The sequence below is a fragment of the Serinus canaria genome, chromosome 13, assembly GCF_022539315.1.
Source record: "Serinus canaria isolate serCan28SL12 chromosome 13, serCan2020, whole genome shotgun sequence".
Classification (NCBI taxonomy): Eukaryota; Metazoa; Chordata; class Aves; order Passeriformes; family Fringillidae; genus Serinus; species Serinus canaria.
The window spans coordinates 4174985-4191063 of NC_066327.1; the positions used below are offsets into that span (position 1 = coordinate 4174985).

At 42.5% G+C, this 16079-nt stretch overlaps 1 protein-coding gene across 4 annotated transcripts in view; it reads left to right on the forward strand.

Annotated features, from left to right (window-relative positions):
* SLIT3 (slit guidance ligand 3) overlaps positions 1-16079 on the forward strand; it is a 526251-nt gene that overhangs the window by 382468 nt on the left and 127704 nt on the right. For all 4 annotated transcript variants that reach the window (XM_030229266.2, XM_050979618.1, XM_050979619.1 and 1 more), the window contains 2 exons: positions 9540-9683; positions 12234-12397. In XM_030229266.2, coding sequence (XP_030085126.1) covers positions 9540-9683; positions 12234-12397 — 308 coding nt within the window. The remainder of the gene's footprint in view (positions 1-9539; positions 9684-12233; positions 12398-16079) is intronic.

Below are 16079 nucleotides of genomic sequence, written 5' to 3' on the forward strand. Positions count from 1 at the left end.
TATAGCAGGACACAATGAGAAAAAGGGAGTCCTTGTGGGTCCTGTATTATTTAGAAGGAAAAAACTATTATTTAGAAAGAAAATATGTTATTTAAAAGGAAAAATAATTGCTGTGAAATTTCAGAACAGATAATACTGTTAGGAATTGTTTTGGCTATAACTCCTCCAAGTTTATCAGACATGTAATTGTTCTTCAGTTTAAATATACTGTCACAATACAGGCCAGGATTATTCTGTATGAAATTCTGGCTGAATTGCTCTCTGTAAGGACCTTACACCCTCAGACACTAGCACTGGTGTCAGGAGCCCCAGAGATGGATAGAGGGGCTCTCATCTCAGGCCTGGCCACGTCCTCAAGTGTCCTGTTGGACTCTGGTGTAGGGGAAATGAACTCAGAACAAGTTTGAGACCACCTGGCTGGCATCAGCATTCCACATTTCTGCCCTACAAGGCAGAGCTGGTAAGCCAGTATTAAATTATATTTGGCAAGAAAATAACTCGGCATGGTTAGATAATAAGGGTTTGGAGGATTTTTCTTGAGGGATTAGGGTGTGGTTTTGCTGGGCTTTTTTTAAACCCTGTGGGTTTAATTCCAAATGCTGCTTCTGAAGTTTTCATTATAACTAACCACCTTAAGTAGTTGACATTACCCACAAAAATTATTGCAATTGGATTTTTGTTAAATTGCTGATTTCACAAATCTTATGTGTTTCTTAAGTAGGAAATGGTAACCAACAGAGCAGCAAAAATCATTCTACAAGTCCAGCTACACATCTGTTCTGTGGAGCAGAAGCTTTTCTTGGACCATGTAGTTTTCCTTATCCTGTTGGAAGGTGCCAGAGGAGAGGAGGATGGAAAGCTTTGTAGCTACTGTGCCCTATCCTCACACATTCTTCTTTTCAGCAGGCTGTATCAAGTGCCTTCTGGGAATTTTAGGTCAGTTTGGGATTGAGAGATCTATGTTGTTTTCCAGAAAGGGATATCTGTTTCTTTAGCTTTTGTGGGTTTTTTTAATACAGTGAATGGAAACTTTCATTTTACTGGGGGATATGTCCAAGCTGTGAAACAGTGTTTGATTGATTTAATTGTTTGCATTTCTTGCATTTAAATACCAAAAGAATGGCAAAGGCTTCAGCTTAAGGTGGAAGTTTTCGAGTAACCATTAGCTGAGGATGGTTAGTCCAGGAGACCTTCAGCTGACCTTGGGCTTTCTAGAAACTGGAAGCCATTTAAATGTCCTGCTCTCCTGTCCTTGAGTTCCCCTGGAACGTGGCCAGGCTCTTACAGGAGCCCCTGAGCTTGCCAAGGTGCTGCCAGTCACTGCAGGGGGGGTTCAGCATGACCCTGCAGCTCCTTCCCTCGGGGCAGCCCTGGCACAGAGAAACCCAACAGCAGCCACTGATAACTCAGGTTCAGCTTTTATATCCTCCAGGTTCTGTGCTGCTTTAGGGTGTAAGTCTGGGCTTCATGTGAGGGGATGGTGAGCTCTCTTCACAGAGTAGGGAGACAAAACAATTCCTGCTCTAGCTGGGCACCAAGGACAAATGATCCAAATCTCAGCCCAAGAGCACAAACAGTAACCTGAAGAGAGCAAACAAGGATGGGACTTCATGGGCTGGAGCTGTAATGGGACAGTGAGCTCCAATATGCAAATGGACCAAAACTTATAAAAGTGCAAGACCCTGTGACTGGTTGTCCATTTTTTGTGGCCATTTTGGGTTGTGCTGCCCAAGGTGGATCCACTGAGGCCTCTTAATAACTCCCAACTTTATTCTTTAGCTCCATCTAGTCTCTGTTCTAGGCCAGCCTGCACAAGGCACCCCCAGAGGCACGGAGTTTGTGATATTTGTCATACCTAAGGAGCACAGCACTTCCCTGCCTGCAGCCAGATTAAAGCAAACATTCTGGGAGCCTTTCCTTGCAGCCGCGCGCGTCGCGGCGCTCTCCTTCCTGGAACAAGGAGCTGCCATAAAATCTCTGCTCTTTAAAGAGGCTGCAGAGCAGAACAATATGAGGGGTGAGGCCTCATTTTTCAAATGTCTGGCAAGTATCAGTTTGCAATAAATCCTTTTCCTTGAGGACATTTACTTTGCATAGCTGCTAATCGTACAAGCGCTCAGGAGTGTTGATCCTAAATCTCCTGCTTGTGATCCCCATGTTTTACTGAGCAAGGAAAATCCCCATGGAGGGCTCTGCTGTGATGTTGCTCAACATCAGGAGATCTCCTCCTGTGGTCCATATATATTAAAATCAGAGGCTTGTTGTGTTTCTCTCTCAAAAAACCAAGCCAGAAGCTGACAGCCTTCTCCTCCCTCACCTAATAGCTGGTCATTAGGGAAAACTCAAGGCTGCAGTTGGAAAGGACCAATAATCACATTGGTGCCTGGAGTTTGACATATTGACAGATAAAGTGATGTCAAAAGTGGTGACAAATTATCAGTCATCTAACCTGGGTTAAAATTGGAACTAGATATAATATTTACAACTTCAGCTGACCCTAAAATAGACTTGTATGAAGTGACAAGTTGTGTGTGTACTTTCAGAAACTGCTATCATCAGTCTTCCCAAAATTCAGCTGGTCAAATTTTGGTTTGAGTGATTCTTTTTTTGGTAACTTGATTCTTATGCTGTTTTTCTCTGTGATGAATAAGGCAGATACTTGTTATCCCCAGCTCTTTTCTGGTGAGGCTGCTTGAAAAGTAACTTCATGGTGGATTTGCCAAGTTTGAAGTGCTTGTGCTGATTTGTAATTCTAAACTGGATGCCAGTACTGAAGAGCTTTAAGCAGGATCTCCCAATTATTTATTGTGTACTTTTGGGGCTTGATAGAATCTCAAAGAGAATGCTGTGATGCACAGACTCATACAGAGTATTTAAAAACAACAGAATGTGCATCAATTCCAATATTTGGCATTGTATACATTGCACTGCTGTACACATAAATATATTAACCAGATATGTAAACAGTACAGAAATGTCAGAATAAAGAAAGTGCAGTTTTCCATTTACAAGTCTTTAAAAGCACAGTAGTCTCTTCTCTTCCCCATAGTGATCTGGGCTTTAAGTGATGTATAAAATCTTATTCTGTGGAGTTCTTAATTTTTCCCATGGAGAATAGACAACAGGCAGTAAAAAAAGAGCCCTCTTGTGACTGATATAAGGGGAAAACATTTTCACAATGATGTCAGGTAGTTGGAGTGGGCTGCTCAGAAAGCTTTGCATCTTGTGTCCCTACAAGGTTTAAAGACCAGGCTTTATCCAGACTGGATAAACTCAAGGTAACCCAATCTGACCTTGTAGCTCATCCTCTTTTGGCAGCCTATCAGGACAAGCAACCACTGGAGCTTCCTGGAATTCTGAATTACTCTGTGATCTGGTGAAATGCATTAACTGTGTATGAATGAGTCATGCTTTGAGTGGGTTTCAGACCAGATGACCTGGAGGTTCTATGCAGCCTATGTCATTTCTGGGATCTGTGAACCTAAATTCTTAACAAAATGGCATATGAGCTTTTCTCTTAATTGCTCAAAATATTTCTGGCTGTGGCATAGAGATTATGCCACCCTCATCCTTCCAGTCCAGCACAGAATGCTCTGTGCACAGACCTGTTTAATAGCTTTAGAATTGCTTTCCAGCCATTGCCTCAAGCTTTTTTCTCCTTCAGATTTCTGCATTTGGGTTGCTATTGTGATAATGTTGCTAAACTCAATAGCCGCTGTTCAAAGTGAGGAAGCAGCATCTGCCAGACTCAGAAATACAATTACAGCCAAGCACTAATGGCAGAGTGCAGCAGCATCTGCCTTTCCTGTGTCACTGGTGTGGCCTGGCTGTGTGCAGCTTCCCAGAGCACTGCTCATCCCCACGTCAGTGAGAGCAGCAGCTCTGAGCTGGCCTCTCCTGACAGCAGCTCCCCTTGTTATTGCACACAGACCCAGCCCTGGGAGCTGTGCAAATGTGTGTGTCCCACTGTGCATCTGGATTACCATGGGGTTATCTCAGTCAGCTGTGACCTCCCCTGCAGGCAGAAGTTGGACACTGGTGAATTTCCAATAGCAGAAGTCTGGGTGCTGTGACAACAATTCTCCAGGTAGCAGCAGAAGTACCACAGGATTGTTTTGTGGGTAGTGTTCAACCAGAGCTGGAGACTTTTGGAACAGAAAAGGAATTTGTGAAATCTCTTTCTAATTTCCCACCAAAGCAACACTATCAGACTGTGCTCTGTGCTTCCTTCTTGACTCATTATCATCTTGCAACTTTTCCATTTTAATTTACTGTGAATAAATTTGTCATCACCATCATCCAGTTTCCTGAACATGGAGAAGCACTTGAAGCTGGTTAAGCAAGCATGATGATGATTTCATGCTGGTTATTATCAGCTGAAGCACTGACAGACTCCTCAGTGGTCAGTCATCACATTGGCAAATGTAAATTTTAGTAGATGTTTAAATGTCTCGACACAGTGAGAGGCAATCAGAATGCTCCCTGGCAGTCCAGGCCATCTTAAAATGTTCCTGAAACTTAATATAATTATTTTGCCAATAACTAAGCAGGGGCACACACAATTCTGTGTGTAGATGTTGCTTACCATTGGCTGCTGGGGTGACCAAGTGCTTGACTAGATATTGCTGTATTGGCACTTCAGCTGTTCTCCTGTGAAAAATTGTGTTAAATCAAGGATGACCCTTGGCTCCCTGTAAATTTCAAGAGAAAATTCTGAAAAATACGTGCTAATTTTTTTTTTCACTTCTTGTAACAGATATTGCATGTTCTAAGGAAAACTTTCTGCTGAGAATTCTTCCTTAGCTGCCTTATAGTGCCTCTGCATGTAGGTGAAGCCTGAAACTATTGATATTCTATAAAGGTCATGCCTGTTCAATTTGTATTCTGCTCTTAGCCAGGCAAAACTGTTACGCAGTTCTCCTCTCCCTTACAAGTCTCCTGTGCCTCTTACATCTGTTTTTTCTGGTGAATTCTCATTTTCCCCAGTGGAGTCTGGCATGTGGGATGTGCCAGCCAGTTCATGGGATGCCAAACATTTTCATTCTCATCGTGTTGTCGTTGCTGTCAAAACACAAAGCTGGTGAAAAAGGAAGAGAAGCTTTTCAGAGCCTTGGTGCAGCTTTCCTCCCTGGCACTTTCCTCTAGGCTCACTGGTGTATTTAGGATGATTCCTGCTCTCTCCTGGAGCACCAGAGGCCAGTCTGCAGTCCCTAGCATGTGTAAGGTTGACAGGCTGCTGTTGATTCTCCCAGTTTTGTGGTTATTTCCTGATAGTTTGATTACTTGACCTCACTGAGATAAAAATACAAACATGGCTAAGGGTAGAAGCCATATAAACATTCCCATTTGCTCTTAAAAACCAATTTTTTCAGTCATTTTGGGTTTGGAGTTCAGAATGTTATTTAAATGTTAATCACTTGAAGCTGTGCTTGGGCATATAATTCAATTATGGGACCATCTTAATTATGCAGATGGTGCTTATGAGCAGCTGATACAATTACAGAGCCAATTCAGTGCACATTCATTTCAAGGGCTTAGCTGAAACACGTTATTATTTCAATGTGTGTGGACAAATCCACTTTTTTTCAGGCAATGGGTTCATGGAATTGTAATGGTGCTCTGCTCAGCTCGTGGTTCCAATGGTGTGCAAACCACAAGGTTTTTAACCATTCTCCCTTAATCTGTGGTGGTCCAAGGCTTGTGAGAGGTTTCTTCATGTTTTTTACATATCCATAGGGATGAAAATGGAGACTTGAGTTAATAATCCATCATCCCTCTGGGTAGCAGGCAGTTTTATTTCTACTTGAATGTTTAACCTCCTTCTCAATGGTGCCCCACATCTGGAGGCCGTGTGTAAATCTCATCCAATCAAGCTGATAACAAAACAGGAGAATTAGTGGAATTTACTTTCACCATGAATTGCTGCAAAAATAAATACTGGGTAATTCCTGCTAAAATAGAACTCCACTTTTAGTGCTGTTCCTTCTCTTGGTGTAAGTCCAGCAAAGGAACCCTTAGTATGTTTTATGGCCTGGTTCAGTGTTTAAGGAAGATTCTGCTTCCTGGAATATGCTTTTCTCATCTGCCTTTCTGTTAGTTTAAAAAACCTCTTAAAACCACTTTTAACTCCATGTGAGGCCTGCCTTGTATACTTAATTAAAAATTAGATGCCATTAGTGGAGCTGGGATAATGAAGAAAGATTAAGTAAAGGACTGATGTTTATAGAGGGGAATATTCATAGTGGATATTTTAAAATAACTGAGAGTTTTGAAAGGAATATGAACCTGAATGATTCTGGCCAAAAGTCATCATCTAACTTACAGTAAGTAGGAGGGAAAAATTTTGAGGCATGATGTATTCTGCTTCCTCAGTTTGTTTTCTGCCCCCAGTTTCTCACTGATTCTGAGCAGAAATAAGTCATTAATGTATCTCACCATGCACCTCATATGGCCACACCTGTATTCCTGTTGAGCAGACTGTCTGTGATACACAGAATAATAGGTGTTGTCACCTCAGGAAAGCTCTTTAGGACCTGAATTCCCACTTCTAAACAGTCTGCACAAGCACTCTTCTCTTCCAAATTACTCTGATGCTCAAACAAGAGTGTGTGCCTCTGTGGCTGTATAGAGGATCAGTTGCTCTCATTTTCAGTGTTTGGCTCTAAATAAATATCACAGATTATATCACCATGAACACAGTCATCAAAAATTCATGCCAGGAACCTCATCACATTGTAAATTCTATTTTCCAGCATGGGGTTTATTCATGTTTTGTTGAAACTAATGGGAGAATGCATCTGGCTCCAGTGCATTCAGTGCAGTTGCAGGTCAGTTTTGCTCAGAGGGTTTTTCCAGTGGGATGGATCAGTAATGTAGAGTTTGTGCCTGATCTTTGCACAGGAGGGAGCAGCATCTGCCCAGAGCAGCTCTGCTGTGCACTTCTGAGGCACCCCAAGAAGACATCCTGGTTACCCACATGTGGAAATGCAATTATAGTTCAGTTGTAGATTCTCTTATTGCTGAGACTGCTTTCGTTTTTTGCTTTATACCTTGTTCCAAGTACTGCTTGCCACCTAAACCATTACTAGAATGCTGGGAAAACATTAGCACCTAGCAAAATAAATGGAAGTACATCCTTGTTTTCAGTTTTGTTCCTGGGTGGCTCAGGTGCCAAGCCTCTGCCATGGGACTGGAACAGCCAAACCAAGCTGGTGTGCATTCCCTAAAATCAGAGTGGCACCAGTGCAAAAGGACAGGGGGTACAAGCCAAAGGATTTTCCATGCCAAAGAGCATGTCCAGGGATACAGTTCAAAATTCAGTACCTGGTTCTGCATCCTACTGCCTTGCTAAGCCATTCTTTATGGTAAGATTCTCTACAAGCTGGAAAGAGAAATGCATGATGTGTGAGATCTGAGAGGAAGATTGCCTTGCTTGGGTTTACAAAGGGCTGTCAGAAGCAAGCAGGAGGAGATGGAATTTGCTGTTGGACTGAAGGAGGAGGAGCTGTTCCTGCGGCCCAGTGGGAAAATTACCCTTTTGCTTTTGGGGGAGCCAGCAGGAGTGTGGATTAGGTGTCATGGAAATACAGATTCCAGAGGGGTCATACTAGTGCTGCTTATGATTTCATGAAATTGTTTTAGCTATTAGTTCATGCAAAAATGTAACCTCATTTATCCATCTTTGCCTTCTATGGGATTTTGTCTTAACTAATGTCAAACTTCATTTTCCACAACATGTAAAGGAGGAAATTGGGGTAAATTGATACTGACTTTCCTGTAGGCTGGGAAGGGGAGTTCTCCTTTGGAGCCCTCTCATTCCAAAGCATTCCTGCTCTCCTGGAGCTCCCCATGCTGCCCAAGCCTGCCTGTGTACCACAAACACTGTCACTTTGGGCTGCAGCAGTGGCTCTGCCAAAACAACAGTGGGAGCAGAGAACTGTAATGAGCTTGTCATGCTCCAAGGATTTCAGAAGTGTAAAGGCAGAAGAAGCATCTTCTGAATTACTTTTTGGAGAAAAGCAAAGCATCACATGCAGCTAGCCAGCTTGTATTTCTTCCTGAGTGGCTCCTGTCTTTAGTGGTGTCTGTGCAGTTTGTTCAGAATGGAAGGTCCCTGTGCTGCTGTTAGAGGTGTCTTTAAAATGATGCATTTTCTTGCTGAGAAACAGAGGATATATTTGCCTTTTATATTTTCCTTTTTGCCTGTTTGTCTTCTGTTTTTGCATGAGTGTGCTGCCTCCCAGAGAGCCCCATTAATGCAATATTTAGTCCTTTAAATTCATTGACAAGGGAAGAATTTTGAGCTCAGAGAACTGAGTTAACAACATGTAGTGTTTGCAGTTTACTATTTTTCTCAGTAGTTCTTGGTAGTAGTCAAAAGATGTGGATTTTGGCCTTGCTAAGAAGAACAGGTAATTTCCTGCCTATTTCCCTTCTAAGTGCAGGATACCACCAATGCAGATGACAGTGACAAATTAAGTGTTCTTGTGTTTGATTGTCTCAGCAGGGGATGCAGCTTGTTGTTGGGTTTGTGTCTACTTATTACATGGGGCAGAACTCTGGATGGATGAGCTAAGAAAACTTGCACAAGTACTGTCCAAGATTTTCTTGCTGAACTGATTAGTCCCACCAGCTTGTTGCTGTGTAGCTGTAAGATATATGTTTTATTTAAAATAGTATTTAAATTGCCTTGGTGCTGCTTTTCCACACCTGCACAGGACTCTGGTGTGACTGGAATTCATAGAATTGTGGGACAGCAGAGGCTGGAAGGGACCTTGAGTGATCATTTGGAATAGTCTGGGGAGCCCTTGCTTAAAGCAGAGCCACCTCATCAGGTCAGAGCAGGTTGCTCAGGGCTTTATTTGGTGTCACTTTGAAAACCTCCAAGGACAGGGACTGAGGACACAGCTCCTGTAGCAGCCTGGGCCCCCACCTGGCTGTCCTTGGCTGTGAACTGGGTTTTCTTTTTAAGTTTTAGCCCAGACCTTAGACTTCCCCCTTTTTGTTTCCCAAGAGAAATGTCTTTCTAATCTCCCATTATCAAATTAACCCTACACTCCTTATCAAAAGATTTCAAACTCCCAGAATTTCAGTCAGACTTAAGACAGCTGCTGGTAGAGAAAATTGGAAAATAAGGGTTCTTCTCATTGTGGGCTGTGTCTGCACGGAATAGCAAGGTGGGGAGTAATTTTTATTCCTGTATATGTTAAGCTGAAGGCTTCCTTAAATATTTGTGTAGAATTTTGAGTAAATTGAGAGAGGGCTAGGCGCACAACCCCCCACACCCCCCAGCTTTTAAGTATTTTTAGATGGCTAGCACTGTTATACGTCTGTATATTTCCCAGCTATGAGAGCACTCTTGTCCACTGTGAGTTTTTCACCTTTGAAATGCAACAGGCAAATGAAGACTTTACATGTGCTTTAGCTTTGATGGCTAGGTTAATATTTTTAATTTTTTTTAGATTTAACCCCAAAATCCAGTCTATCTTTATTTGATTATTACAACATTAATGAATTCTAAACCTTTTCTCTGTTTCCAGGCTTCTCAATGCCAACAAGATCAACTGCCTGAGGGTAAACACGTTCCAAGGTCTGCATAATCTCAAACTGTTATCTCTTTATGACAACAAACTGCAGACCATCAGCAAGGGGCTCTTTGCACCTCTGCGATCGATCCAGACTCTGTGAGTATGCAGGCAGAGCACAAGTGACAGCTCTCTCCTTCCCCACCAAACATGTTGCCTGTCTTTTCATCTGACATTAGGACAGTTTGGAAGAGACATGCATGTAGCAGCCCCTCCTTCCCTCACTGGGAGAGAAGGAGCAAGCAGAAGAAGTGTTGCATCAGTTCAGCGAGGGCAGGATCGACACAGCCTGCCCTCAGTGACAGAAATGTCAGGGCTGTGTGGAGCTCGGGCTGTTTGCTGGGGAGATAATGTGTGCACTTGACTCTGGATAAGATATGAGCAGCACATTCTATTAGGATTGCCTGACAGTTTTTAATGAGCCAATGAGTTGGCATCTCTCCTGCCAGGGTCTGAGTCCTGCTGTGCAGTTCGTGACTTCTGTAACCACATTTCAGCTGACATTCCACTTAGGGGGAATGATATGTTGTATTATTTGATCCATTAAGAAAATCCACTGAACAGTTTTGAATTTGGAGGCATTAGAATAGGCACCAGAAGCAAAAATACAGAAATGATTCAATATTTTGTAGAAGAAGCTCTCATCCTAAATCAGTGAGTAATAAGATAATAAGGTAAATAGTACTCCTTCAGAGCTGGAGTTGGCAGCCTGATATTCCAGTATTAAAATATGTATGGGTGTGTGTATATATATATATATACATACTGCAGTATCTGTGCACACACCCACTATAGTACTGCAATTTTTGTACGCAAATGCACATTTATATATTTTTATACTGGGAATGCATTGGCTGATTTAATTGTGTAAGTGTTTTAAATGGTGTACAAATGAACTGACAGCAATGATCTCTTGCAGCAGAGTTTTTGCCACGTCCTCAGGCAGCCACAAACATAACCTGAATTTCCAACAGATATTTGGCCAGTATGTACTGCTGCAAACCATTCAGGCATTGGAATAATCATGTGCAACACCCCCAGGTCTGCCCCTGCAGCTCCACCACACTTTCTGCTGCTGCAGCTTGCTGTGTGTGCACACATGTGAGCTGGGGCCACAGAGGGGGTTCTTGTCAGGTTCAACAACAGGCTTTTTTACTGTTTTCATGTTTATAGCCCTCAGGTGTCAACATCTCCCATTGGTTTCCATAGGGTTCTGCTGGTGGCCCTTGCTTAGAATGGACTTGTTGCTTCACACTGACTTTGTCACAAAGTTTAATTAATTCTCCCATTTTTAATACTCCAAGTGATTACTATCTTCTGTGTTTTTCTCGAGCTGCAAAACCAGACCCAAATTCTGTCTCTGTGTGATTCTTTGGACCTTTCACAGCAGGAATGGCTCTACTGCAACAGGAATCTTGAGTTTCTTCAGGCCCTTTCTGCTCTGTGTGCTCTCCCTTCCCAGTCCTGAACAGCCATTGCCCTGTTGCATTTTACACCTATTTTGTTCAGTGACAGTTCATAAATATAACTGCAAACAGAAAAGAAGTTTCTACAAGTGGAAAACAGTAACAGAGGGAGAGAGTTCTTGTGAGGCTATAACTTCATACCTCTGTCCAAACCAAATTGAAACATCTGTCTTTTCTTAACCTGTCTTTGCAGTTGTTGGAGGGCTGAGTCCTGCTCCCTTGGAGGTCAGAGGGACTGATGCAAGTTAGCTGAACTGAGATTAGAGCCTTCCTCTGGGAAAGGCCTGGCAAACTCTTCTGATGCAGTGCTCAGCTTTGTCAAGCAAAATAAATCAGAGCAGGAGCAGAAAAACACTTTCTCTCTGAGATGTTCCAGCAGATTTCTGATACCAAAGTCTAAATGCCCAGTTAAAATCAATGCTATGATACCTCTTTCCAATGTCATAGGAAACAAGTTGAGCAACTTTGGTGAAGGATAAAGTGCAGTTGTACCCTGCCTAAACATTTCAGTCTTTAAATTAAAACCTTTTGCTTCAGGAAAAACTACATATGAAGGAAGTACTGTTAGAAATTATGAGCATGTGCAAATATTAATTTCACTCTTGTGAAAAGATTCTGGACCACTTCTGCCTTTGCCCAAAGATCCAAGATGCTTTACTAATTCACATTTTGAGCTTGCTGATCAAATTTCTTTTAAACCAGGATACAAAATGATCTTCAGGTAAGGTGCATTAATTTCAAGAGGCAGTATGTCAAGCTCTCAGGAGAAACTGTGGGACTTGGGAGACAGCAGCAGCTCTGTGTCCTTTAAAGGCGGCTTTGCTGTCTTAATTTTTGTTTCCTCTGTGGAGGACTTGCTGCAGATGGGAGCGCTCACAGAATTCTCCCATTTGGGAGACAGCAGCAGCTCTGTGTCCTTTAAAGGGGACTTTGCTGTCTTAATTTTAGTTTCCCCTGTGTGGAGGACTTGCTGCAGATGTGAGCACTCACAGAATTCTCCCATTCCCATGCGGCTCCGTGCGGGTTCTGCCGGGCCTGGGGTGGTTTTTTCTTCCAGGAGCCGATTCAATTACTCCACTCTCCAGCTTCGGCGCTGGTGAAAAAAAACCCAAAAATAAAAAAGCCAATGCTGGAGCACGGTGTCACAGGTCACTGGTGATTAAACATGCCATCCTTCTCGCAGCCATTTAGCTCAGAACCCATTTGTGTGCGACTGCCATCTGAAGTGGCTGGCTGATTACCTGCAGGATAATCCCATCGAGACGAGCGGCGCGCGCTGCAGCAATCCCCGTCGCCTTGCCAACAAACGCATCAGCCAGATCAAGAGCAAGAAGTTCCGCTGCTCAGGTAATAATTCATTTATCCGGGCTCTGCTGCGCTCCCCGTGCGGGGAGGAGCGGGTCCAGAGAGCCCTCTAATCCAATCTGCCCCACAGTGTTTGCTGTAATGGATATTAGGGAGCATCTTTGGAAATTGAATTTGGGCAAATCCGGTTAGTTCGACAGAAAGGCAATTACCTTATGGATTAAAAAAAAGAAAGAAAAAAAAAAGAAAGGAAAAAAAAAAGCAGTCTATAGCTGTCTTCTCTTAAAAAAAGAAAAAAGAGAAAAGCTTGTGACGTGTATTTGTAAAAAAAATATATATGCATCCGTGTGGGAAATGTTATAGTTTGACAGGATTGCCAATTGTATACAAGCAGAGCTCTTACTGACCTAAGGAGAGCTGAGCTCAAGTTTAGTTCCCACACCCAAAAGGCTGAGAACAGTATGAGAGGTTTTCATGCAGCTGGCAGTGAGCATTTCTGATCTGGGATGGGAGTGAATCTGGGGAGAGGGAATGGCATCGATGCACGTGCTTTCATACATTCATTTTCCTTACCTCCACAAGTAACACACACTAACTCCAGTAAAATTGCCATCAAAGTTGGTAAGATTTTTGGTTTCAGCAAGCTTTGAATCAAAAGGTGCATAATAATTTAGGCAAAGGTTTTGTGTTGTGAATGAAACAGAAAAATGTTTCCACCTGAAATTAACCTCCAAAGTAACATAAACAGCTTTTTCCTAATCCTTTCTGTCCTTTATTTATGGTTCAGCTGTCAGTAAAAGGATATTTCCTGCCTTACACAGCACAACTAAGCAGATGACTACTTCTTCATGTGCTTTTCCTGCTGGTTATATTGGTTATATCTATTTTGGATCACTGCATTTTTGTATACTGTAAAGACAAGCAGGTTTCAGTAAGCAAATCTATTAGTGTGTACTGAGGGGAAAAATGACTGTTATTGATGGAGTACCTCGCGGTGTTTTCTATGAAAATTACTATGATTTTTCTTTTTTTCCTCTGAAAAGCAACATGATTAATTGTGTTCCTGGTGGTAAAAGATGAATGGCTCTAGATGGGGATGCAGCATGAAGCTGAGTGGCAGCAGCCCAAAACAAGCCGTTGTGCTTTGTGCATCACTGTGAGCAACATGCCGAGCTAAACCTTCTCTTTATGGGGGAAGAAAATAAAGATAACTTCATTTGCAGTCAGCTTTTCTTGGGCAGGCTTGTTAAGGTCTTCAATCCCTCGTGACTCAAGCCACAACCTTTATAATCAGGCCTGAAATTATGACATATTTTATCTAGGTTTTTGGACTGTGTCCACCATAGTAACAATGTAATTAGCCAGTAATATTCATATTTAAATAAACTGGAAATGAAGATGCATAAATATAGCTTAGACAGGAAAGCAGCCTGCAGAAACAGAGCTGTATAAACCTGTACCAAATTTGCCATTGTTATTTTCTTCTGCTTTTATTAATGGGCTAGAGGAATTAATGTTATGTGTGTGCATGCATGCTTTGAACAAAGGTGCAGGCGACTGGAGAAGGCAAACACCAGCTGACACCATTTAGGAGAGGTCATAGCTAAGAAGTGCAGAACTCAGTACCTGGTGATGCTGAGAATAATATTTTGTGTGAGTTCTTATCCTGGGGGTCCTTTCCTTGAGGCATTAGGTTGTTTTTCCCTGGGTCTCCAGCTCTACAGCTATATCAAAACCACATGGAAAAAGCATAAACCTGACTTATGAAGGAGGAGAGCAGGGATTGAGCAGCTTCAGAACAAAGATTTCAGCTGGATGAAAACTAATGCTGTTCAAAAGCTCAGCAGAGAAGAGATCTTGCCTGTAGTTTCCAGATGGTGATGAGATACATTGAACTCGACTTGCTGTCTGCTCACATGAGACAGGGAACATCTAATGGTTTAGAAAATCTTAGCTTGTAAATCAATCCAGGGAACAGACATCCTTGGCACCTGTTCTGCTCAACTTGTCCCTTTGAATCATGGCTGCTTCAGGCTTGGCATTTAGCAGGAATTTTCCAAGTTTCCATTTTGAGGAATATGTTTCATCCCAGGATCTAACCCAGCACTGTGTTAGAAATGTCCATGAGGTATGAATCTTCTTTTAGAGCATTGGGCAGTGCTTTGTGTCATCCAGGGATGACACAATCCCACTGGGATGGCAAGGCTCAGTAACTTGTCCATGTCCTCACTGCCTTTGGAATTCTCTGTTCTAGTTTTTACATCTTCTTCTCAGTGTATGAGAAAACAATTTTTCATTTTAAGTTCTTTTGTAAATGTGCTTCTCTTTCTCAAAGGGTTTTTTTTCAGGATCCTGCTATTTTCATGTAGTTTGTGTAATATATCTAGTACATGTCAATGGTCAGAAAGTTGTTTTTTGAGGGGGAAACACAGGGAATGTGAGGGGCTGGTTAAGGAAGAAATGTGAGGGCTTTTATCCTCCCACAGTCTTTGACTCTTGAGAAGAGATGAGGATGCACAGAAAGTTTGGGCTCTGTGGGAGCAGAGGTACTCAGGCAGTGTCAGTATCACACCCAGGAGTAGTTAAGCCTAGGAGAGCTTAATTCTTTGAAATCACAGGAAAGGACAGTTTTAAAGTCATGAAATTCTGAGTTTGTCCTAAAGTCTGTGTCTTCCACATTCCTTTGGACAAGGGCACGTAGTGACAGGACAAGGGGGAATAGCTTTAAACTGTAAGGTGGTTGATTTAGATTAGATACTGGGGAGAAACTCCTCCCAGTCAGGGTGGGCAGGCCCTGGCACAGGGTGCCCAGAGCAGCTGGGGCTGCCCCTGGATCCCTGGCAGTGCCCAAGGCCAGGCTGGACAGGGCTTGGAGCAGCTGGGACAGTGGGAGGTGTCCCTGCCATGGCAGGGGTGGGACTGAATGATCTTTAAGGTCCCTTCCAACCCAAACCATTCCATGATTCTGTGATTATAAAGGGCACTGTCAAAAAGGACCTTTTATCACAAAAAAAAAAGTGTCTGTTCAGTAAATTAAGGGAAGAAAGGGAAGTGCTTTTTTCTAAGAACAGAAGAGAGGAGTGGTTAGCAGGAACAGGGGAGAAAAGCTGAGATGTTTGAAGTTTCATCAGTCTGAAGTGGCAGAGGAGCATCAAGAAGGAAATGTCAAGAGGACACGGAAGCAGATGGGCTAAGTAGGACTGTATTTGATAATTAAATGAAACTGTGAAGACAGATCTACAAAACTTCATTCTGCACACTCCTTCCTTCAGTTCCCATTGTAGGGCCCCATGATCCTGTTCAATAGCATCCAGCCTGAAGTACTTCACTTCTTTTTTCAGTTGACCAGTTCTTTCAGCTGAGGCACTTTTCTCAGATGCTATTTCCCCTCAGAACCTAATGACTCAAGCTTTTACTGATGACAGTGGAGCAACATCTGCAAAGGTTATGAGTGGCCATAGGAAGGAGCTTCTGTGCAACAGGTAGATAATGTACATAATTCTTTTCCAAAGGAGAATTGGAAGCATTATAGCATGAAATGAAGGAACAGCAGGGAACAGGACATATTTTTGCCCAGGGCTGTGAGGCAGGCAAAGCTTTTGAATATACCATCAAATATGTTTAAACTTCAGACTGCAGTAGATACTATTTTCTGTGATTTTTAGCTTTCCATTTGATGCAGAGCACCACAATAATAACAAATCTCCCCCTGGCCCAACTGTGT